Source organism: Drosophila santomea, chromosome X (assembly GCF_016746245.2).
Source record: "Drosophila santomea strain STO CAGO 1482 chromosome X, Prin_Dsan_1.1, whole genome shotgun sequence".
NCBI classification, from domain to species: domain Eukaryota; kingdom Metazoa; phylum Arthropoda; class Insecta; order Diptera; family Drosophilidae; genus Drosophila; species Drosophila santomea.
The window spans coordinates 3,398,671-3,421,959 of NC_053021.2; the positions used below are offsets into that span (position 1 = coordinate 3,398,671).

General features: G+C 44.6%; 6 protein-coding genes across 8 annotated transcripts; 4 read left to right on the forward strand and 2 right to left on the reverse strand.

Annotated features, from left to right (window-relative positions):
• Positions 1-420: 420 nt before the first annotated feature.
• LOC120456631 (thioredoxin-T) lies at positions 421-1,810 on the forward strand. The gene is made up of 3 exons (XM_039643554.2): positions 421-554; positions 692-1,189; positions 1,255-1,810. Exon 2 carries the CDS (start codon positions 700-702, stop codon positions 1,171-1,173), a length of 474 nt encoding a protein of 157 aa, XP_039499488.1. The 5' UTR covers positions 421-554; positions 692-699; the 3' UTR covers positions 1,174-1,189; positions 1,255-1,810.
• A 44-nt stretch (positions 1,811-1,854) lies between these two features.
• Positions 1,855-2,970, reverse strand: LOC120456630 (U1 small nuclear ribonucleoprotein A). The gene is made up of 2 exons (XM_039643553.2): positions 2,516-2,970; positions 1,855-2,246 (listed from the first exon to the last, which is right to left on the reverse strand). Exons 1-2 carry the CDS (start codon positions 2,866-2,868, stop codon positions 1,949-1,951), a joined length of 651 nt encoding a protein of 216 aa, XP_039499487.1. The 5' UTR covers positions 2,869-2,970; the 3' UTR covers positions 1,855-1,948.
• A 295-nt stretch (positions 2,971-3,265) lies between these two features.
• On the forward strand, positions 3,266-4,821 carry LOC120455932 (cyclin-dependent kinase 7). The gene is made up of 2 exons (XM_039642459.1): positions 3,266-3,424; positions 3,496-4,821. The coding sequence occupies exons 1-2, from the start codon at positions 3,359-3,361 to the stop codon at positions 4,489-4,491; spliced, it is 1,062 nt and encodes a 353-aa protein (XP_039498393.1). The 5' UTR covers positions 3,266-3,358; the 3' UTR covers positions 4,492-4,821.
• Positions 4,822-4,935: 114 nt separating this feature from the next.
• LOC120455934 lies at positions 4,936-5,995 on the forward strand. The gene has a single exon (XM_039642463.1). It carries the CDS (start codon positions 5,107-5,109, stop codon positions 5,863-5,865), a length of 759 nt encoding a protein of 252 aa, XP_039498397.1. The 5' UTR covers positions 4,936-5,106; the 3' UTR covers positions 5,866-5,995.
• A 60-nt stretch (positions 5,996-6,055) lies between these two features.
• LOC120455933 lies at positions 6,056-16,938 on the reverse strand. 3 transcript variants are annotated; one of them, XM_039642460.2, is made up of 7 exons: positions 16,055-16,179; positions 15,826-15,919; positions 10,980-11,098; positions 10,319-10,910; positions 10,096-10,246; positions 6,283-6,399; positions 6,056-6,213 (listed from the first exon to the last, which is right to left on the reverse strand). In XM_039642460.2, exons 3-7 carry the CDS (start codon positions 11,031-11,033, stop codon positions 6,096-6,098), a joined length of 1,032 nt encoding a protein of 343 aa, XP_039498394.1. In that variant the 5' UTR covers positions 11,034-11,098; positions 15,826-15,919; positions 16,055-16,179; the 3' UTR covers positions 6,056-6,095. The 3 variants fall into 3 exon arrangements, with proteins under 3 accessions (XP_039498394.1, XP_039498395.1, XP_039498396.1); XM_039642461.2 differs by lacking the exons at positions 15,826-15,919; positions 16,055-16,179 and adding an exon at positions 16,858-16,938; XM_039642462.1 differs by lacking the exons at positions 6,056-6,213; positions 6,283-6,399 and adding an exon at positions 9,619-9,750.
• LOC120455931 lies at positions 6,488-9,402 on the forward strand. Its single transcript, XM_039642458.2, has 2 exons — positions 6,488-6,872; positions 6,935-9,402. The coding sequence occupies exons 1-2, from the start codon at positions 6,683-6,685 to the stop codon at positions 9,019-9,021; spliced, it is 2,277 nt and encodes a 758-aa protein (XP_039498392.1). The 5' UTR covers positions 6,488-6,682; the 3' UTR covers positions 9,022-9,402.
• Positions 16,939-23,289: the final 6,351 nt, after the last annotated feature.

The following is a 23,289-nucleotide window of genomic DNA, read 5'->3' on the forward strand; positions in this document are numbered from 1 at the left end:
CTGAATTCGCATATTTTTTTTGCTCCTTTCGCGTGGGCGCAAAACAAAATGGCGGACGGTGGAGAGCGCAAAATGGCCGACGTGCCGGAGTTGCCAGTTGGGTGGAAAAGCCAAACAAGGGTACACACACTTATTCACCACGACACAATTTATCGCAATCGATTGCAAGCTCGTTTTTAAGCGCAAAATACTTATTTATTATTGTTGCAAATGTTTGTAATGGGCATATATTATATATATTATAATGTATTTAGCTACCTTGTTGAATCCTAACACCGTTCGATTGCGGCTTGCATTTATTCAAAGCACTATTCGCGGCACTAATATTTTGAGCGCGCCTGTTTCAGTGCTGCCACAGCCATGGTGTATACCAAGTGTACCCACCTTAACACACCGCACAGTTGGCATTTGAAAAAAAGAACACTTTTTTCGATCCAAGTAAGCTGGCAGGAATTTGACTTGGTTCCTATATAAGTCCAACTGCCGACCGTACATTTGTTCATTTCGGGCTGATATCTCGGTGAGAGCAGACGTTGGGCTCCAAAAATTCCAAAGTAAATAAAATAATAAAAAAAAAACCACCAAAAAAAAAAAAACGAATCAAGTGTAGTAAATTCTCTCGACAACCAAACACGATTTTCTAAAATTCTTTTCTTTTTTTTTTCTGTTTGCAACGCGTTTGCTGTTTTAGTTGAAATCATGGTGTACCTGGTGAGAAACAAGGCGGATCTCGACAAGCAGCTCACCCTCGCCGAGGGCAAGTTGGTGGTGATTGATTTCTATGCCAACTGGTGTGGTCCGTGCAAAATCATTGCCCCCAAGCTGGAGGAGCTGGCGCAACAGTACTCGGACCGTACCGTCGTCCTCAAGGTGAACGTGGACGATAACGAGGACATCGCGATCGAGTACAATGTAACCAGTATGCCCACATTTGTGTTCATCAGAGGCGGCGATGTGCTGGACGTCTTCGTTGGCTGCAACGCCGAGAAGCTGTCCAAATCCATGGAGAAGTATGCCGCCATCGGCAGCGAACCGCTGCACTCATCCGTACAGCTCCTCGAATCCGATGAGGAATCCAGCACCAATCCCAGCGCCGCCTCCAGTGACAGCGAGAGCGATGTGGTCATCTGCGACGTGTCCGCCCACGATCAGGAGGCCGTGCTGGAGCACTAAACACCACCTACCTAATGTATGTATCCATGTATCGAGATTGGCCACATAATCCAATAATACCATAATCCATGCTCCAAGCAGATCATCCATGTGAGGCGAATATGGTGCCAATTCTAAGCAACACACACACATCATTCATACATATGGCAATACGGTAACAACAAACGCAAAACACACTACACACTCGCCACGCACACCAAGCACACCCATTACACACCCATTACACACCCTACACCCCACACACACACTGTGTACACTCATGAAATGTGGTGCTTGAAATAGGACTGCTTGAACTTTCGAATGCAATTCAAATGTAACTTGATTGATGTTACGGCGGCGGAGGACGCCCCATCGAATCTACACACTAATATCTTCCTGGGAATCCGAGGACTTATGTGAAACACACTCTTTACATACCGCAATCATACCAATATGCTGTCGAGGGAATCGAAACCGATGCCACTTCTACATTTATGCTAACTCTTAAGTACACTAAATGGAAATATGTACAATCGACCGACAATATGGAACACGCATTAATACGAATTACTGGTTATTTTTGTTTCAACACACGACAAATATTTGCTGCGAAACACAAAATACAAGAAAGAAGCAATATGTAAGAGCAACTATTCAACTATTCTATGCTTTTTTTTTTGCTGGGTTACAAAAAGATGCTGCTTGTATGTGTATATATTGATTGATTTATTCTATACTTTAAATTATAATTGGAGTTGCGACACTTCTCTACACCTGATCCGTGTATGCGCCGCGCTCACTTCTTGGCGAATGTGATCTTCATGGCGTGTGTCGGCGTGATCTTGAAGCCCTGGAGCGCCTCCTTGGCGGCATTACTCTGCAGCTCGGTGGTGAACTCCACGAAGGCGATGTCGTGGCGGTTCGGCACAAGACGCACCTCCTTGAAGCCGGGGAACTGATTGAACAGCATGGACAGCATCATCTCGTTGGTCTCCTCGGGCAGATTGGTGAGGAAGAGGATCTGGTTGGGCGGCTGCTCGGTCTGTGTGTTCGGGTTCGAGTTCTCCGCGCTGCTCGGCTTCTTTTTCTTGTCCCTGTGCGAGTGAAAACAGAGTTGTGTTAGTTGGAGCTGTCTAATGACTGGCAACTTTTTGACATTCCTGTTTGAAATGTGCTCAAATATGACAGAAATCGGGGACTACTAGTGCAAGGAACACTTTTCATTAAACTAGAACATACTTCGCATCAAATAAACTGCGAAAAGGAGTTGGAGGCAACTCTACAATGAGTGCCCAAAAGAGGACCACCATGAAATGGCTGCAAATTCCTAAATCTAAAGGGCCCAAGTTAGCAAGATACTCACTTCTTTTCCTCGGCACCTGGCGCCGGTTTCGGTGGCTTGATCTTCTTGGGGCGCTCCTTGAAGGTACCCTTCAGCTTGGCCACAATATCCGAGTCGGACTTGGAGTAGGCGATCTGCATGGGCTTGTCGTAGAAGGGGAAGCCCTGCATGGTGCGCAGGGCGTTCGAGGCGCTACCAATTTCCTTGAAGATCACGAATGCCTGGCCGCGCATCTTGAGCGTTTTCAGTGCCACAATGTCGAGGATTTGGCCGAATTGGGAGAAAATCGCATAGAGCGACTTCTTTAGCTCCTCCTTCTTGATCTTCTCGTTCAGATTGTTGATATATATCGTCTGGTTGGGTCGCACGTCCATGCTGCCGTCCTTTTATTCAATTAAAGCGACAAAAACAAGCCAATTCTCTATATATTGTAAAGTAAAAAAACGAGTCTGTCATCGATACCAGAAGGCATTGTTTGTGGGGGTCCTATCGATATGTTATCGCACCGGCATTTGGCAGTGTGGTAAAACTGCACATGCCTGCAAGTAGCTAAGATTAAAATGTAAACACTTAAACACTAAATGAATTTACATATATTGAGTCATACATTATTTGTATAACTTATTAAACTTCAAGATTGGGTTGCAATAAGTGATCGAAGGGTTTTTTTGTATTGTTTATAATCTCTAACATCTAGTATTTATTTTGTGGGCTAAATTCGCAACACTGCTGCACGATACCAACTACCGGCTATCTATCGGCTATCGGTGATCGGACATCGATAGCGTGTGCGAACTTGAATTGTTTTGGTTTGGCCTCGCGGCATTTCCTTCATTTTCGTGTTATTTATGAGGCTCGTCAACGATGCTGCCCAATGCAAATGACAAAAAGGATCGTTATGCCAAGCTGTCCTTTCTCGGCGAGGGTCAGGTGAGTCCACCACCATGGCATAGCAACCAAAAAGGCCATTGCATTGTGGGCATCCAACCTTCGTCTTGCAGTTTGCCATTGTTTACAAGGCGCGCGACACGGTGACCAGCCAAATTGTGGCCGTGAAGAAGATCAAGAAGGGATCGCGCGAGGATGCGCGCGACGGGATCAACAGGACGGCGCTGCGGGAGATCAAGATACTGCAGGAGCTGCAGCACGAGAACATCATTGGCCTGGTGGACGTTTTCGGTCAACTGTCGAATGTGTCGCTCGTTTTCGACTTCATGGACACCGATCTGGAGGTGATCATCAAGGATAACAAGATCATACTTACGCAGGCGAACATCAAGGCGTATGCCATCATGACGCTGAAGGGTCTGGAGTATTTGCATCTCAACTGGATACTCCATCGCGATTTGAAGCCAAACAATTTGCTGGTCAACAGCGATGGCATCCTAAAGATTGGCGATTTCGGTTTGGCCAAGTCCTTTGGGTCGCCCAATCGCATTTACACCCACCACGTGGTCACCCGCTGGTATCGATCGCCGGAATTGCTCTTTGGCGCCCGTCAATACGGCACCGGTGTCGATATGTGGGCGGTGGGCTGCATTTTGGCGGAACTTATGCTGCGGGTGCCCTTCATGCCGGGCGACTCGGATCTGGACCAGCTGACCCGGATCTTTTCCACACTGGGCACACCGACGGATGCGGAATGGCCGCATTTGAGCAAATTGCACGACTATCTACAGTTCCGCAACTTTCCGGGCACTCCGCTGGAGAACATCTTCACCGCCGCTGGCAATGACTTGATCCACTTGATGCGCCGCCTTTTTGCCATGAATCCGCTGCGGCGTGTGTCCTGTCGCGAGGCACTGAGCATGCCGTATTTCGCTAACAAGCCCGCACCCACAGTGGGTCCCAAGTTGCCGATGCCCTCGGCCATTCTGGCCGCCAAGGAGGGCGCCAATCCGCAGGCCGGCGAGGCGAAACCCGTGCTCAAGCGCAAGCTGGTGGAGACAACGGTGAGGGGCAATGGATTGGCACAGAAGAAGCGGCTGCAGTTCTAGCACACACAAAGGTATCATCCATTCTTGCAAATCGGTCAGTTAACAAAGAATTTCTATTACACCTTAGATGTTTGTGATAGCGTTACGTTGTTCACCGAAGAGATTCGCAAGAATGTCGCATACACAATAAGTTCTCTGGCTCTTCTTGAGACGCAAGTCACACGTTTTCTCTTATACCTTAAATACCTATAGCTTACCATTGATAATTCTGTTGAAATAACTTAATTCGTGCATATTTTTCCCCATCGAAGAGTGGAGAAAAACTCAACACGAGTAGTTAAGACTATGCTTAAGATGAGGATGATCTATTAAAGATGTGATTCAAAGCGACGTAAAATGGTTTGTCCTATGTCCATTTTCCATTTTAAGAAACTAAGTACATAAGAACCAAATAGTTGTGCAAATATCCTGGTAGCCTGTGTGAAAGCTGTTTCTGTAGATGCTACGCATATATTTCTGACATCCGGATTCCTAAAACCAAGTCATTCGACGCACATCCGAAAACTCGAAATTCTCAGCGCACATTTCGGTCAGTGTTTTTTTTTCTACTTTCTTTTTGTTACTGTAACCACTCAAGATTTGCCGTATTTGCTGTTCCGGCTTGGACCAAAGACCATGTCGAAGGCGCAGCAACTGTTGGCCAGGGACCAACTGACGGCCATTGCGGAGGAGGAGGCGCGTCGCAAACGCGCCGTAATGCGCCAAAGTTATGGTAACAAGTTCTCCAGCATCAATCTGCACCGGATGCGCCAGAAGCAGACGACCTGTGGCGGCAATCTGATCGCAAGCACAGCATCCACAATGGAAACCATTGCCGTTGCTTCTGCTGAGCCGCCCATCAAGGAGAAGGACCCCACCTTGCGTCGCATTTCCTCCAGTTTTGCGCACGTGCGAGATTCAGTGGTCAGTGGCAGCTCTGTCGCCTTGCCGCTGGAGGACAGCGAGGACGATGCTCGCGAGGAGCGCGCCGAGGTGCTCATTTGCAGTCAGACAATGCCGCTACCCACGCCACCCTGCGACACCGATGAGCTGCTCGCCGACTTGCCACCCACTTGCAGTCCTCAGCTCGAGCTCGAACCTGAGCTCGAACATGAGTCCAAACATGAGTCCAAACCTGAGTCCGAACGCCCAAGCAAAGCTGCCGACCTGAAGTTATCCAAAGCACTGCCCGAGCCGCTGCTGCCCACCGAATCGCGTGCCTTCGAGCGCTGGCAGCAGCTGGGCAGCACGGTTTCCGCACTCTTCCGTGCCCGGCGGTACATCGACGCGACCGAGACGCCCATGGCGCAGACCCGACGTTTGCGGGAGCAGCGCGAGCTGCTGGAGGCCTTCACCCGGCCGTTTCTGTACGATGCCTACAGGAGGCTGGAGTAGCCAGTGGGCGTGGCCCGCCTGATAAACGATAAAAGCCAGCCAAAAACGGCGCCATCCACCCAATCCCCAATCCATTGAAAATTCAAAGAAATCAACGCGCAGTGTATACGATTAAATTCAATTCATTGGATCTTGTGTCGTTTTTGATCTGGAGTTCGCATCGTCCTCCTCCTCCTCCTTCGCATGGGCAATGGGTGGGCAGCACAGCTGTGTGGGGTTGGGCTGCCGGCTCAGTAGCAGCGGCACCTGTCCGGCGGACACTCCGATTCGTAGTTGAGGCACTTGTCCATGCAGTAGGTGTCGGCGCCTTCCTGCCCAGCATACTCGCCAATGGCCACGCACTCCTGACTATGAAATACAAGTTTGGTTTTGCATTTAGCATTATATACTTCACACTAGCATGTACTATATACTTACGGACATTGGCAGGCGTCCTCCGGACAATTGGGCGGATAGCGCAGGCAGTTGATCTCGCACCAGTTGTCGATGCCCGGCAAAGTGCGGAAGGCTGGGGCGCCTATGCACTTCTGGTCACTAAAAGAAATCAATAGCAATACCACTATAACTATGCGAGCGGTTGATGAAGTGGAATCGCAGCAGTCCTTGAATATACCCCACGCTGTGCTGTCAACTCCCAGTCCCAGTTGCCAGCTCCCAGCTCCCAGCTCCCAATCGTTTCACCGAGTCAACTGAAACAGTGCTCCCCCCACTCACAAAATATAAAATATACAAAGCTGAACACCACCATTCGCACACACAAAACCGGCGGCCAGAGATCGCAAATGCCGCAACAGATCGCCGGAGAGGAGCAGCCAGTATGAATCGCCAACGAATCAACCAGATGCGACAGATGGACCGCGGTCAGGAGGGCCTGCAGCAAGTCATCCAGATGCAGGGTCAGCCACAGGGTCAAGCGATGGGCAACCAGCAGGATCACCACGCCCAGACTGTTCGTCGCAAGACGACCTACACCAGAACGGAGATGCTGTCGCGTGGTCTGCCCTCGGGTAAGTGAAGTCCAGCATACAGAACTGCGCACAGATTTCCAAATGTTTCACTTTTGGTTCAGTTCCAAACAGCAATCGATCGGCTCGTAACTGCACCACAGCTGGCCAGGATTGGAGCAGTCAAGTATCGCCGAAACAACGCTACACACAACCACCAGCACCACCACAACCAGCAGCGAAGGTCGTCATCCCGGCCACGCCACTGGTGCAAAGCACCAATGCCACCAATAAGAACAACAGCACCCTCGGCAGGCAACGCAGCTTTCTGCCCCGTGTGGCCAGATTGCCCAACAAGGTGGACAAGTCGCCCGCTAGGACACTTAATCGCACCATTCGCGACACTGAGCTCCAGGTGGAGCAGTCCAGACAACAGCAAGCAGCTACAGGGGGCAGCAATCAGAAGGGCGCGCACTTGATGAACACACCGCATGGCAGCGACAGCAGCATGCTGGCCGCCAGTGGAGACAATCAACTGATCAGCGACAGCAGCAGCTCGATGGAGAATCACAAGGTCAAGTTGGCCAAGGCCATTCGCTTGCCGGATGAGCAGAACAAGAGTTTCGTCTATGTCTGCAAGCCGGTGAAGAAGGTGAAGGCCCTGCTCACTGCCCGCAGATTGCGCACCAGTTGCGAGCACTTGAATGGACTGAAGGAGGGCGAGTTTTGCCTGCAGGACGAGGAGACGTTCCAGCTGCAAAGACCCATTTCCGAGGAGGCACTGCACAGCAGGATCGCCGCCGAAGGATACACCCTCTCGCCGGTCGAGGGCCTGGCGCCGACATCGAGCACCTCCAGCCAGTTGGATAGCCCCACCTTGGCGGCCATGCTGCAGCGCCAGCAGCAATTCGAGGCCAAGGCGGTGTGCAGTCAGGAGCGCTTGCGCGTCCAGTTGCGCGAGGTGCGGCAGAGGCAGCGACAACTGCGCCAGCTGGAGCAGGATCAGCAGCAGGAGCAGCACGACAAGGAGCAGCGCCAGCTGGAGTTGGATCAGATGTGCCAGAACTTGCCCGCCCTGCGGCATGAGATACACATGCTGCAGCAGTTGGGCGAAAAACTGGAGGCGACACTCCGCGTGTCCAGCATACCCAAACCGCGGAGCACCGTCATCATAACGGATATAAGTCAGCAATCTTCTGGCCGCTTCTATACGCCGCGCACCAGTCCATTTCAATTGGACGAGCTGCCCATTCGGAAACTGGGCTTTCGTCGCGTGGAACAGTTGGCAGTCATTCGGTCATGCATCATGGGCACCGTCTGCCACGTGGGTTTGGTGCAAGAGTTTCGCATCGAGACGAAAACCCTGAATGAGCTGAAGACAGCGGATGAGTCGCAATGCTTCTATTTGCCAGCGCCCAAGGAGGAACCGGCGCTGACCGTCGCCTACGAAGCAGATGCACTGCAGCCCACCAACTTCCGCAAGTTACGCGAGAATCCCAATATGCTGCTGCAGCAACTGCGCCAAGTGCCTGGCACTGCCAGACCCTTCAATCTCCTGGACCAGGACACCATGTTCTTCAACAGTCTGGCCTATGCGGATCCAAAAACGCTGGCGGCCGCCCACAACGCTGCCGAGCAACTCGAGGTGGCCACACGAGAGACGGGCGGCGGTGGTGCAACCATGGCCCATTATGGCGGTGCCATCGCCTACTCACGCCTCTCGGTGCGGCTCAACGAAGTGGGCGTGGCGTCGACCGCTTCGGGGAGATCAGCAGAGCAGGGCCATCGATGCTCTAGCCAGGTGAACAATACCACGCAAACGGAATTCGAAGTGCCCAGGCTGGGCAAACAGTTGGAACCGGAAATGGAACAGGAAGCGGAATCAGAATCAGAATCAGAATCAGAACCGGAAACGGACATCAGTTCACCCGACTACACACCGAATCCCAGTCCTCGGCTGAGCAAGCGCAAGAAACTGGAGGAGCTGCGAGCCAAGGTGGCTGGCCAAGCTGTGAGGAAATCCCACTTGGATGCGAGACCAATGAAGATGAGGAATACGATGCGTCGACCGGCGCCGGAGCCGCCCATTAAGTGTCGCGTGGAGCCGAAGGTGCGATTGAAGTTGTTCAAAACCGTGTTGGTGGGCATGGTGCAAGTTGCTGTTATACTCGTGCTCATCATGGCCTTCACCTATCCGGATGTCAGCTGCTGAGCCACGGAACCCAATCATCCAGCAGCCCAAGATGACACAAGCATAGTAAATACAAAAAATATAGAACAAAAAAAAAAACAAAGAGGTGTAAGCAGTATAAGCAGGCTGCAAGCAGTGCAAGCAGCTGGAAAAGCAGAAGAACAGAAGAGTTGCAAAAGCCAATCCACTGAAAAACGCCGATAACCGAACCGATTCGGTGTTTGATTTCACACAGATGTTTTCGAATTAATTGTTTTCTTACTGGCGATGCCAAGCGATGCCAAGTCGATCAATGTTAATAAAATTTCATGTGTATTGCGAACCGTAAGCGCCCCAGCACCAAAAACCGATTCGCTACTGTATCGGTTAGGCGAAGCGGTTAAGCGAAACAATATAAAAGCATTTCTATGGGTTTTAAGTTTATTTAAGCATTTCTTTATGTACAGCAGTGTCTGTGCGTGTGCGTGTGTATGTGTGTGCGTGTGCCATAACCGTTTCAAAACTTAAATGTAGGCGTTCGAATAATTTACCTTTGCCCGTTACTCGTACACTGATTTGAACTCTGACCCGATTCGGGCGGGAATCCATCGGCACGAGAGTGTAGGGCTAGAAAAACGTGTGCGAATCGGTTTGCGAACGGGTAGCGGGTAGCGAGTAGCGGGTAAGCGGTTTAAAGCGGGTATCGGGTAAGCTGCTTAGCGGGCAGGCGGCTTAGCCGTGCCTTCTTTGCGTGCATGCCGCGTGGCATTGCTAGAAACCAAAGCAAGAGTTTAATTTGTGTTCGCAGTGCTCCGAACAAAGAACACGCAGTTTGTTAGAGAGAAAGAACAGCGAGATGGTTGAAACGGAAACGGAAACGAAAACGGTAAAGTAGCGGAAAAGATGTGTTGCAAAACGGTAAAGTGTCGGAAAAGAAGGGTTGCAAAACGGTTAATGAGTAACGACAGCAGACAGGAAAAGAGCCAATAAAAGAGATAAAAGAACCCAATAAACTGGAAACAACAGAGCAATAGCGTAAAGAAAGCTTAAGGAAATAACAAAATAAAAACCTTTTGTGTGGTGAAATGCTACGAATAAGAGATGTGCATTACTTACCGCACAATAAGTGGAAAGATGTTGTTGTCCGCCGGCGCACGATAGTCGCGATAGTAGAGCAGATATGGCGACTTGTTGTTCACGAAAAGTGGCGGAATGCCGCCGCCGGTGTTCGAGACGATCGCCACATCCGCACAGTTGCGAAAGGTCTCTGGAAACATAAGCCACATGATTATAATGATGATGATTTATGAGCAGGAACTCCTGCCCAACTCGCACCCACCTGCCTTGCCGCAGCCCACGGCCTCGGTGCCGTTGGCACAGGTGCCCCACATGTTGGCCGTGTAGTAGGTCCACTGCAGGACGCACTGCGTGCAGGTGACATATGGCGGCAAACGCACCTTGTAGCGGAATATATCCTTCTTCTTGGCATCGCGCGGTATCAGATACCGATGCTCCCGACTGCCCGAAATCAGCAACGGATAACGATCGAAACACTTTTGCGTGGCCTCCTGACGCGGATTATTGTTGGGACACAGGAACATCTCGAAGCGACCGTAGTGGTTGGCCGTCAGTTCCACCTCCACGTCGATGGTCTGGCCGGAGGTATAGTAGCGTGAGATGATGCCCTTGCCATACTGACCGCCAGCTTCGTGGGGACGCGGTGACTTCACGTGATAGGCATCGCCGCAGATGCCACAACGTCCCTTGTTCTGCTCCCACTGCACCGCATAGCCGCCGCAGAAGAGCTCGTTGTCGTTGTAGTTGACCGGATTGGGGTAGCCAAAGCGCCACATGGCATTCCTGGCCGGCGGATCCATGAGGCGACCATGTCCATGCACCGATATCACCAGCTGCAGCAACACAAATCCCAGCTGCAAAGGAGGTTTTGGTATATGCCCTAATGATTCATTCCACTTTTTGGCTGGCTGTTGATTACTTACCACGCCCACTGGCAATACGCCCATTCTGGCGGCTGTCAAGTGTCGCATGCCCATGCCAGATCTTCAGATTTTCGGATTTTCAGATTTTCAAGATCTCAGCTTCTCAGATGCCCAGTTGCCTAGAAAGCAGACGTGCAACATGATATAGTGCGGCAGACGAAGCGCTTCAAATCGAATGCATTTTTATCAGCAAAACGGGTTTTTTGCAACCAACGCCAACAGTGGAACGCACTTTGCTGATTGCTTAAAAATATTATACATTTGCTGCGGTCTATACATTTGCAATGAGCCAAATCCTTGGTCTGCCCCACTTTTTGCGGCATTTGCAACCACTGTGCACGACACTTGGTGCATTGAGTGCAGATTGCAAGGACGTCCACCTGATCCGCTTTTCGACTTTATGGCCGCAGCCCTTTATAAATAAATTCATGCCCACACACACACACACACACACACTCACACACAGACAGACAGGGGATAAATGCGAGTGAATTTGCCACTTTTTGTTTAAATATCATCCTTTTTCTTCTTGTGGCTTATCTTTTATGTTAAACATGTTTGCTCGCTTGTCAGGGCGTTGGCAAAAAAAGGAAATCAAGACGGCTGCAAAAACTAGATCTAAAATGCAAAGCAGCCAGACGACAGTCAATGGATAAATTTGCTCCTTAGCTACCATATATATGTATCCTTTTTTTGTTGATTTTCAATTTCGTACATTGCTTTTAATGGCATCATCTAGTCGCCGGAAGGGAAATCCAATCTGTGGCCAAAACGGGTTTACGCCGGCCACTTGAACTTGGTCCGGCCCCCCAACTCAAAATAAAATCAAAATACGCAGATTTCTGCGCTAAAAATATATATACATATGTACATACATATGTGTGCAGTTGCTCGAGTTCGATTCTCATTAAAAGCCCCGGGCTGCACTGGCAGAAAAAGGGCCTAACAAAGGGGATTTCAGATTGTAAAAGTCAAAAGCAAATACGATTTATGTGCAATCTACAACTATTATTTCTTTTTTTTTTTTGGCATGTTGATATTGCTGCAACTACACAATTTCTCGCAGTGTGCTTTGGCTTAGTCGCAAGTTTAATGCCCAGCATTCTAGAGACGCATCAAGTTATATATTTATGTATATATATATATATGTGCATATGTATATGGCTGATAAACAAATTGGTTTGATGACAAAACTGTGGACTATTCCCATATATTCCGAAATATTTTAGTAAATATTTTCGTGCTGTTGTTGTTTTGTTTTTTGTTTTTTTTTCTTCTGTTTTTTTTTGCCTTTTGGCCATTGACTCTGTGTGGCCGTAAACTTGGTTATTTAACGATACGCAATTATAACATTTACAGGGTGTTTTTGGGAGGAGGGGGGAGGGCGCATAAGGAAATTGACAGTAAACGTGATTTTATAACTCATCAATTTATGAATAATATATTGATTTTTGCATGCCTTTTCAATGCTGATGTCGAAGTCAACTGAAAAATAAAAAACTGCCAGCAAAGTTGGCAAGGAGCTAAGAAAGACGTTAATCACGGTGACTGATTATTCGATGGCTTGGTCGCCAAGCGGTTAATTAGAAGTTGCTGCAAGTCGCAAACATTAACCCATGCTGCTAACAAAAAAATCTGTATAAATCTATATAAATTATGAGACATAGTTCAGCTTATTGAAATGCAATACAAATTGCAGCAAATATGCAGAAAGAAAGTGGCGTTAAATCCTAACGATCATTAGGCTGATGTGCAGAGCAGAGCATTAGAGGGTTAAGGCCCGCTTCGATTAACCCCCGTCGACATAATTAGGCATGAGTGCTTGGCTTTTAATTGGGCCGCCGAAATCAATCAGCGACCAGGTGGAAACTGCTTGGCGTTAAATGAGCGTGTTGCACGAGGAGAAAAAAAAAAAAAACCAAAAAAAGGGGCAGAAAAAATCAGAGCAACAAAAGCGTCCTTGCAACGTTCCTCATAATTGTCGGGCGAACGCCGATCGGCAGCGATTAATTGAAAACCCAGGCGGAAATTAAGTTGTAAATTAAGCAAATTGCACAGCCTCGAAAAGCAAAAAATGCAAAAAAAAAATTAAAGGAAAAAAAGGGACCCACCAATGTGGTTTTATTTGCACTGCGTGTGTTTTCATTACGCAAGCGACTTAAACGTTCAAGCCCTTTGGCAAATGATTGCAAAAAATCGAAAAAAAAAAAAAAAATAAATCGCAGCAGGAGCCAATGCATAAAGTGGAAAAAATGCATGTACTTAATGTACTTACTATATCACCTTATGCAATCGCCGTCTTCAGCGTGACAGAGTCCCAAAGATAAACAAAATAAAAAATAAACAAATAAACCAGAAGAGCCAGAAGTAATAAAGTGGTCAAAAGATGGAATATATATGGAATAGGTATATATGGTATATAGGGGGTCAAAATACTGCAACGTCCTTTACAACGCAAATTCCTAACCCTTTTAGAGGCAAACGAAATTAACAATTTCGTCACATAGACAATTATTTCTTCCGCTTATTTTGGTTTTTTGGTTTTTTGGTTTTTTGAAGGCACCCAATTAATCACCCAAGCTGAGTAATCAGCAATCAGTAATAATGTATAGAAAACAGGCAGACAAAAGAGTTGCTCGCCGAATGGGCGACATGAATAAATCACAGATAATGGATATTGATACGCATATAATGTCACCACCAATGATGATTTTTTCGTACGAGTCACGATTCTGTAAGCGGCATGACAAATTGTTTATCCCCCTTTGATTTTTTGTTTTTTGATTTTATTTAGATTTAGATGTATTCAGCTGATTTGCAAACTAGAACTGTCGCATGTAAATCGGTTTATAGAATCGTTCTTCTAGCATTTCTTCCACTTAACTGCTTGCCGAATTTAGAAAAAAAATACAAACACTAATTGGTTCTTTAGGAAATATATCTATATCTACTTAGTTTGGTTAACAGCACATTTGTTCTTGTTCCGCCAAATGGATACATCTATTTTCACCACTTTTCCCAATCGAATGGGTTATTCCGATAGACAAAGAGTTTATTATTTGAATTTTCCATGTTTTAGGCACTTGAATGTGGCGTGAGTAGTGTGCCCGATTTAATTTACATTTAGTGCTTGATTTTATTGATAGATCGAGGTGATTTCTGGGATTTCATGGGACTCGGGTGTCCAACTCAATGGCCTGGACGAAGCTCACGAATTTCAATCACGTAAGCAAACATGCAAAGCATTCGAGCATCAAACATGCGTACATTTTGTAATCAAGACACAGCGTTTCAATCGAATCGAATCGAATGGAATCAATGCTATTTAACAAAGCCGATTCAAGGCAAGAAAAATGTGTCATTGTGTCAATTGGAGTGGCGTTTGTCCAGAAACCAAACCGCAAAATAAATCAAGCGACTTGGCAAACTCCGCAACGGCGATTGCCGAAAACAAATGGGTCAATTAATGGCTCAGAATGAGAGTTGGCTCTAATGCACAGAGTTAGTTAGCCGCATTATCCAGTTTTGGTTTTGTGATATTTCCGTTTTGAAAACACTTTTGTTCTACAATTTACGAGCAAGCGACAGGCGTGAGAACAATCTCTCTTGATTCAACAGAATATATATATATATTTTTATATTAACTGATTGTTAACTGGAACTGGCTGGCTGCATCGCATCCTTACCAACTTTTGGCATTGAAAAGTGCTAAGCGTCGAAGGTCAGTTTTGGAATGGCAGGAATCGCCAGCTGATGGCTATCGAAGTGCCTCACACAATGCACTGCAAGAAACGTGCCTGTGATTCCAAATTGCTTTCATTTGCAACGGTTGCATTTAGGCAAGTACTAGCAATTAAATAGCGCTCCCTTTTTTCATTTTTTTTTGGGTAGAAAGTTGCAATGAAAACGAAATTGTCTTGCGCAACAAATAAAATATGTAATTTCAACTTTTGCTTTCTATCGAGCAAAGCCAAAAGTGCCGAGCGCCCCCCCAAAAAAGGGGAGCCCACCAACGTGCGGCACATGGAAAAATAATAACAAGAAATGCAAATAAAAATACATATAAAATTAAGAAAATAAAACCAATGAAAATACTTGGGGCTTTTTCGGGGCCTTTTGTTTTGGATTTTCGGTTACTCAGCGCTCATTGAAATGCAGTCATAAGCCCCAATGCCCCACCACCCCCCCATTCCGCTTTTCATAGCGGGTTCTATGGCACTAACTGCACTTGGCTGCCCTTTTTGGCATGCCGATCAGGTAATCTGCCCACTTTTCAGTCCAAGGGGCCGGCACTTGTGGTGCGTTACTCGTCAGATTCGGGGCTAATGCGATTGTTTGCATGGCGAGCGGAGCAACGAAAAAAATCTGATAAAAAATCTATAAAAAATCAGTGAAAAAAGGAGGAACAAATCTGACAACAAAAATCGGAAAAGAAATTGCAAAAAATGTGGGAAATCGAAATTCTGGAACAGGTGCACTGCTGCTGCGGTGTCGCTGAACTCCTAATCATTTTCAGACACGTTTCTTTTCGAAACGCTCTCTGTTTACTTTTATGTGCTCTTATTTTTGGGCATAAAAACGAACTCTGTTTTTACTTGCGTTATTTTATTTTCTCATGCACCGTAATTTCAATGGCAGCCAGGCGTTAAACAATTTGTTTTATTGCTATTCTACTTCAAAATAATATGACAGTTTTAAAATGAAAAAAAAATCCAACTGAATTTTGAGAGTATTGTATTGCAATTAAATTTGAAATCGAAACTCCGCGGCTTACAACTCAATCACTTAAAAAATAGTTTCCACTTCTTGTTGGCCATAAACATAAACTTGAACTTGAGTGAATTACCTGAATATTTGTGTGTAATTTACGTTGCACTCCGCAGACTTGTAGGCACTTAAAATTTTTCACGCACACATAAGGAATACCAAGGAGAACCAAACTTCAAAAAATAAACAAAAAATAAACGTGAAATTTTAATTCGATTTTAAAAACAGTTTCCAAATTTGTCTGTCTGAAATTTTAATTCGATTTTCCAAATTTTTCTGTCCACTTGCGATGGGGATTTTAAAATTACGCAAAAAAATCCTGCAAGCCGGCTTGCATGGGCGTTTCGGCGGCGTGGGCGTGGCGCTGTGTGCGTGAGTGTTCGGGTGTGTGTGTGTGTAAATTGGGGTGTGTAAATCGCGTGCTTTGCGTTTGCGCAACGGCAACGTTCTGAGTTCGTTTGCCGCTCGGCGATCGAATTTCAACGACTTTTCACTGCGCGGTACGGCGGCAGAGGTGCGGCAGCGATGCGGCAGAGACGCCCAACAACACCACCAACAACAAGAACTACAACAATAACAACAACATCAGCATCAAGGCAAAGACAAATACCACATGCAGACTTATACGCTTTCGAGTGCCAACTTACTATCATATATGCATAACTTATGAAAGGATCAATGCGTATCTATGAAAAATATTTAATTTCGAAAGGATGTCATAAATGTTATAATATTATTAATATTATTACTGCACTCAGGTATAGCTACTCTTTCTTTAAAAAAAGATTCAAATTTTAGAAAATGCTTTAATCATTAAAATCATTTGTATTAAAAAAGTTAGATAGATTATGATCTAATGATTTAAATTTGTAATCAAAAAGTTAGATAGATTATGATCTAATGATTTAAATTTGTAATCAAGAGTTAGATAGCTCATAAAAAAATTAAATTTCTCTACAAAAAGTTAAATAAATCATACAATTTAGTTGTATTTACATATATATCTATTTTAGCTTCCCTTTGTTTTTGAATCGTTTTTAAAAGGGTTTTCCGATTGGGGTTAGGGTATTTAGGAGTCGACTTGCCATTGACCACTTCCTATCTCGTTTACATTTTAATATTGGCCACGCAGCGTCGTCGACGTCGCTGTCGGCGTCGCTGCTGCTGCGCATGCGCAATGCGTTGGTTTCGCTGCCGCCGTCGCTGCTGCTGCTTCATTGGCCAGCACGAGTTGGTAGGTTTTTTTTTTCACTGTGCAGCACAACTACTAGGACCTCAGATGCTGCCACCACCTGCAACTTGAGCCAGCTGAAGCCGCAGCGGTGCTTCCTTCATTCATCAGCCATCATCAGTGGCATTAACCCTATGATTCCTAACAGCAAACATGTTTTTAATATTAATTTATATACATATATGTATATATATTATTTATATTCATGTCGATGTATTTAAATATTTCTCACCTGGCCAGATGCTCTGCAGTGCTTGCGTTAATTACCCCAACAAGTCAACAGCTGATTAATTGGCTGAAACTGAAGAGTCTAGACTTCAGAATGGTAGCTATTTCCGTAGGCCAGCTCAGCGCAAAAAAAAAGAAAACTAAAATAGAAGAAACAGAACAATCAGAGGCGTAGCGAAAGGGGGGCTATTGAATTTCCATAAACTACATATACATACATATACAATGCAATCAGTGGTTAGATGGACTTGGCCAACAAATTCGGGCAGCAAGCCCTGTTCATTTGCCATTAACAACACCTTTTGGGCCGCGTCTCATTTATGTCACCGCACGAAAACGAACAGATTTTGATTTATGTCGTCCACTCTGAGTGCTGAATATGAAATCAATAGTTCGATTTCGGGCTCTTTTCGCTTGCAAATTGAAATCGTGACTTGAAGCTTTAGATAAGACACGGCCCAAATGTAATTGGCGGAACCAGAAAGAAACCCACGAAGCCTAAGAACACACATTTAAAAAGCCATAACAGTCATTTGAAACGCGCGGTTCAATGAACTCTGATTTTTGAACCGACCGCCCTGATTTTCGTATAACAGTTTTCGGGGAAATTCCCAAACAGCTGTTGCCTGAATTTTCGATATTTTCTACTCTAGTTTTTTGTTGTTTCTTTTCTGAAAAAGAGAGAGAGTTTTTCTCCAGCTGCGCAGAAGGGCGATAAAAGCCGGGAGAATTCACGCGATGTGCAGAGAGGATTTCCCGACTGATGGAGAAACTTCTGGCAGCTGGTCAAATTTCGAGGATTTTGTCCTGGCTGTGATTCCGGTTTCGTCCTTGTCTGCGGCATGTGTTCCTCTCCTTCTATTCCCCTGCTTTTCCGCTTTTCCGCTTTTCCTCCCCCGCCACTAGTTCTTCCCCGCCCGGCTTTCCCCGCACCGAATGATTAGGTAAACAACAGCGGAATGCCGTGATCTAAATTCAATTTGAAATTTTCAGCAAAGAAAACTTGAAAAAAAAAATGTAACTTAAATTGGACCGAAGCTAGCAGCGCGAAATTTGTGCTTTAATTTTGAATTCACTAGAAATTTATCTTTTGGGCCTTCTCACACACACACATACTCGCACATATATATTTTTTTCATAAATTTTACATCAAGTTTTTCGTGTGTTGTACGCACATAATGTTTGTGTTGCCTTAGCATTAGCATACTTAGCCTGGCCCAAGCACATTACACATACGCACCGTTGGCTCCGCACTTTCACCTCTGCCAGGGGAACAGAGGGGCATGGAGGGGGAGGGGGAGGGGGGGGGCTGGTTAGCCAGTTTAGCCAGGTTAGCCAGCGCTGCCTTCATTCACTGGCAATTTACATGCTTTATTCGAGTAATTTAATTGCAAATGTCCCATTAGTGGCAAAGTGAAGAGCCAAACGGCAGGGGTTGGGGTGAACTTTAGTACCATGGTGCGGGTGTAGTCCTTGAGCGGGGCAAGGGGGCTGAGACGAAAGGGGAGGGGGGGGGGGGTGATTATCTTGATGGGGGTTAGCTGCCCAATGTTAAGTACAGCAAAGCACAGTGCACAGAAAAAAAGTTTACATTTAACGCAACTTTGCGCACACATCAATGTGGCTCCAAACCACGCATTTGTTTTCAATGTAATAATAACTATTATAATTATAACAGTACTAGAATGATGATTTCTTCGCTTTTTAAAAGTACTTTTCTTGAGCTTTAAAACGCATTTCCACGGTGTCTGCTGAAGATTTGCAAAAAAGGCCAACTGAAGTGGGTCTACAAAGTGCTTTTGTCGGCAGAAGGGGGAGGGGCGTGCCGGCTCCCCTTTGACCCCCCAGCCTTTCCATTGCCCTGCTCGCTTTTCGTTGGTGTGACATTTCTTGGGCTCTGTTGTTGGTTTTGTAAGTGTCATTAACATAGCCGAGCAACCGCAAAAAAGCGCAAAATGCATCTCTGGAAATAAGGAAAAGTGGAAAAATAGTAGAATAAATAGAAAAAACAGCGAGCAAAAAAAAAACATTTACACACACACACACACACACAGGGAGACAGACAGAGACGGACATATGCAAAAGGCTCTTCAGTGTCTCCTGCTATTTGTCTATGTGTGTGTGTGTGTTTGTGGTGCTTTTTTGTGCCAGTGTGCTTGTGACAGGCCAAAACTAACAACAGCAACAACAACAACAACAACACCCAGCCAGCTGAAACAAATGCAGAGAAAAAGAAAATAATAAATAAAACTGTCACATAAAATAAGGCCAAAAGATAGGAGGATGCTGGCTCCATTCTGTTTTTTAGTGGTGTTTCTAAGGCATTTAGCCATGCAAAAGTGCTCATCTCAAAGTCCTTTGGACCCCCACCCCCCTCAAAATCCTGTGGATATTACCAGCAAACTGTTACTTAAATAGGCCAAACAAATGTACATATGTAAATGTACCTATGCATATTTATTTATGCTCAATACCCACAACAGTTGGTAAAAGTGCTGACATTTATGACAGAGATAAAACAATTTTTTATCGCAAAACTATCATTCGGCAACAAACCAAAGGACATTCGCACAGATGTGATTTGATTTGGAAATCAGCAGAAAAGTTTTCTTTGCGCATATGATATCTTTTTATAAAACTAGACAATAAAGTACGCCAAATTAATGCGAATTTCATAGATCTGTTCATATGTGAAATTTTTTAAATGCCTATACTGATTGTGGAATTGTTAAGCATAGCTAAACTATTAAAATGTGGAATAAATTGGAATTTATACACTGCAAGGGCCATAAACATTTTGTATTTCCTTGTCGGCGACTAACAAAAGTTTCGCCCCGAAAACTGGAAAGTTCAATGCACCCGCTGCCCAACCCCAACCCCCTTTTTACCCAGCTTTCAATAAAACCCCATCCAAAACGCGCTCACCTACGCCCATTAAAATCGTGGCAGGGTGCCAGATTGAAAATACAACAAGATTCGCTTGTAAGCCAGCCGCACAAAATATTTACATTAAGTGTGCAAATTTATTTAATGCTCGCCATTAAAATATTGTTTTTTGTTTCTGATCTATGGAAAGTTGCTCCAGTCTTGGCGTTGATTGTCGATCGTTAAGGGCAATTTTCGTATATAGAGGCATCGTAAAACAAAACGGCGAACGATCCACAAAACTGTCATAATCTCGTTATGATCTCCATCTCGTTATGATCAAACAAAAACGAGGCTGTTGTCGATAAAAAAAAAACTATGGCATCAAATCGAAATCAATGAATAATTAAGCTGGTCCAGGGCCCATTTAATGGCTTTTTCAGTATCGGAAATTTGCTTTTATTTATTGCAGTCATTAGAGATTAGAGTTTTGTGTGGTACGGTAAAATATATACCAAAATCTTAAACTACGCAAATGATATTATCTACAAGTAGGATCCGCCACCAGTGTGAATGGAAACCCCAATGTTTTGGGGTCCAGAATAATGAGCTTTCTTGATTACTCACCATTACTCGGATTCCGGTGTTCACCTGACAACGTTAATTGGGTTTCAAGTTTCTGCGGCGGCCACCTGACCACCAACCATAAATTTATCCCTACCGTCGACATTTTGATATGTGGTTGTTGTTTCTATTGCGTGGCATTCGTGACCGATAATTGTTCATGTGTCAAATTTCAACTAATCGATTAATCGTCAATTGTGTCTTTGTGTCCGTAAATGTCCGTCTGTCAGTCTGTCCGTATGACCACTTGTCCGTTTGTCCCTTTTGTCCATTTGTCCGCTTGTGCTTTGCTGTGCGGACATGGGTAGTCTGTCAATCGGTCATCCATACAATGGGTGAGTCGTTGAAGGCTTTTGACTACCGCGCTGCCAAAATATCGCGAAACCCCCCTACACTCTTGCCAATTTCTGGGGCTTATATATCGTCGTTCCGTCGATATTTGGGTTTTATTTTTTCCTCCGCGCTTGCAAACTCTTTTTTGTGTGACGGAATATTTTTGTTTAGCTGGGCTTTGTTGCTGCGCTTTTTAAATTTCTGTGTGTACTGTTTTTTTTTTACTATTTCTATTTTTTTTGCCTCTAATATTGTTTTCGGCTTTGTTTACTTGGGTGGATTGGCTTGATTAGGCTGTCAAAACTGTGGAGTTCGCGGGGAAGCATTTAATTCATTGTTGGCGGGCCATCGATGTCAATTGCAATTGTTGGCTGGAAGTCATCAAAGCTGCGGTTAATTGTAATTGAATTTAAATGACAGAAAAAGGTGATGAAAATCGATTGAGACTACAATCTGCCAGTTTTGATCGATATTTATCGATGCCCATCGCTCTTATTTTTGGAATTTAAATCCATTTAAACTGCATTGCGCATGCCATAAGTATTTAACTCTTATTATTTTTCTAATTTAAATGTATTCCAATTTATTATTATTTCTTATTTTTTTAATTTATCTTAATCAATTGACAGCTGCTATTCGATGATTTATTTTGTTTGTGATCCCATAAGCACCGCTGGCGTCGACCCATCAACAATTAATTGCTAATAAAATCATTAAAAATCCATAACTGAATTAATTAAATAATAAGCAGAAGCTAAGACCATCAAGGATTCACACACCAAATGCAATTAAAGTGAGCGGTGAATGAACTCGGCCAAAATGTGTGAGCTTTGGCTTTTTGCACCATTAATAAACGTGTCAGCTTTGGGTCATTGTTATTCTAATAAACAATAATCGCCGTTTGTTGTTTCAGCTACTGACCCCCAAAAAAGGGGGGCGCCCGGCCACGCCCACCGGCACTTGTTCACACCATACACAACAACAAGAGAACAACAAACAAACAGATCGCGGATCCGCAATGCGGTTGATAAGCTTTAAAGGGGATTAATGACAGCTAAGGGGTATATATGTATATATGTACATACATATATGATTATGATTGTATATATGAACCTGTATGTACATAGAGCTCAGTTATGTCAATGGAAGGGGTTATTGCCACCGGGTTAAATACATTAATCAATCTAAGAAAGTAAAAACGTCTATTGAGATAACTATGATTTATAAGTTTTGATACATGTCTTCTTTATAATTAATAATACTAATAGTAAAATTAGTAATAATAGATAAATCTTTTAAATAAATTCATATATTTTACGTGTTGTATTCATTTATTTTACACACTTAGTTACATAAGATATTAATTTTACATGTTAACTACCCCATTTCAAGAGCCATCTAGCGGCGAAAGCAAATCTCAAAAGCTGCTATAAAATCAAAGCAGCCAATTGTAGCGTCCTCTAGGCGGCAATAAAATACGACTTTAAATTTAAATTGCGTTACTCAATAGTTGAAACCCTCTTGTTTTTAGTTCAGGAGAAGGAATTCATCAATACACCTTTCATCCAAAATAAAAGAGTATTCTTACAGATTTTAACTAATTGTATTAAGTAATTACCGGCGTGAATTTATGTTTTTTCTATTTAGTTGCTAGTTTGATTTTTGCTTTTAAGCTCGACTACATCCCCAAAAAGGGATGAGTGGCAAAGACACTCATTTATGTATCGAAAACACTCCCTCTCATTTTCCCCAAGGTACTCATCCCTTTCCTCAAGCTCTTTCCACGTCAGAGCTGACAGCTGGTTGTAGCTCCTGGAAAATAGTTCGCTCAGGCACTTCCTCCAGTAGGTCGAAATCACATTATTGATATCCTCTGCTGCCACATAAAATCACTGCACCACTCACTCACATTTAGTATTTAAAAAAAAAATCGAAAAAGTCGTTTGCTTATGTAGAACTTTTGAGAAGCGCAGAGGAGGGCACCTCTATTTTGGTATTATTTAGTATTAAGTATTTAGTATTATTTAGTATTTTGTATTATGAATTTAGTATTATTTAGTATTTAGTATTATTTAGTATTTAGTACTTAGTATTATTTAGTATTATTTACCGGGTGACAAAACACCCGGGCTATTGTGATGGCCGCAAATAGAGTGTCAACACACTTAGAGTGCCGGTGGCTTGCTGCAGTTCTCTGGTGCGAGTGTGGGTGGCATGGGTTAACTTCCGGCAAGCTGTCCAGATTGGTTCACCTTCAAATTT

Coding starts and splice junctions, on each gene's coding strand:
- LOC120456631 (XM_039643554.2), top strand. CDS start 700: ATGGTGTACCTGGTGAGAAACAAGGCGGATCTCGACAAGCAGCTCACC.
- LOC120456630 (XM_039643553.2), bottom strand. CDS start 2,868: ATGGACGTGCGACCCAACCAGACGATATATATCAACAATCTGAACGAG. Junction 2,247..2,515: donor CCAGGTGCCGAGGAAAAGAA/GTGAGTATCTTG, acceptor TCACTCGCACAG/GGACAAGAAAAAGAAGCCGA.
- LOC120455932 (XM_039642459.1), top strand. CDS start 3,359: ATGCTGCCCAATGCAAATGACAAAAAGGATCGTTATGCCAAGCTGTCC. Junction 3,425..3,495: donor CCTTTCTCGGCGAGGGTCAG/GTGAGTCCACCA, acceptor TTCGTCTTGCAG/TTTGCCATTGTTTACAAGGC.
- LOC120455934 (XM_039642463.1), top strand. CDS start 5,107: ATGTCGAAGGCGCAGCAACTGTTGGCCAGGGACCAACTGACGGCCATT.
- LOC120455931 (XM_039642458.2), top strand. CDS start 6,683: ATGAATCGCCAACGAATCAACCAGATGCGACAGATGGACCGCGGTCAG. Junction 6,873..6,934: donor GTCGCGTGGTCTGCCCTCGG/GTAAGTGAAGTC, acceptor CTTTTGGTTCAG/TTCCAAACAGCAATCGATCG.
- LOC120455933 (XM_039642461.2), bottom strand. CDS start 11,033: ATGGGCATGCGACACTTGACAGCCGCCAGAATGGGCGTATTGCCAGTG. Junction 10,247..10,318: donor CGTGGGCTGCGGCAAGGCAG/GTGGGTGCGAGT, acceptor TTATGTTTCCAG/AGACCTTTCGCAACTGTGCG. Junction 6,214..6,282: donor GAGGACGCCTGCCAATGTCC/GTAAGTATATAG, acceptor TGTATTTCATAG/TCAGGAGTGCGTGGCCATTG.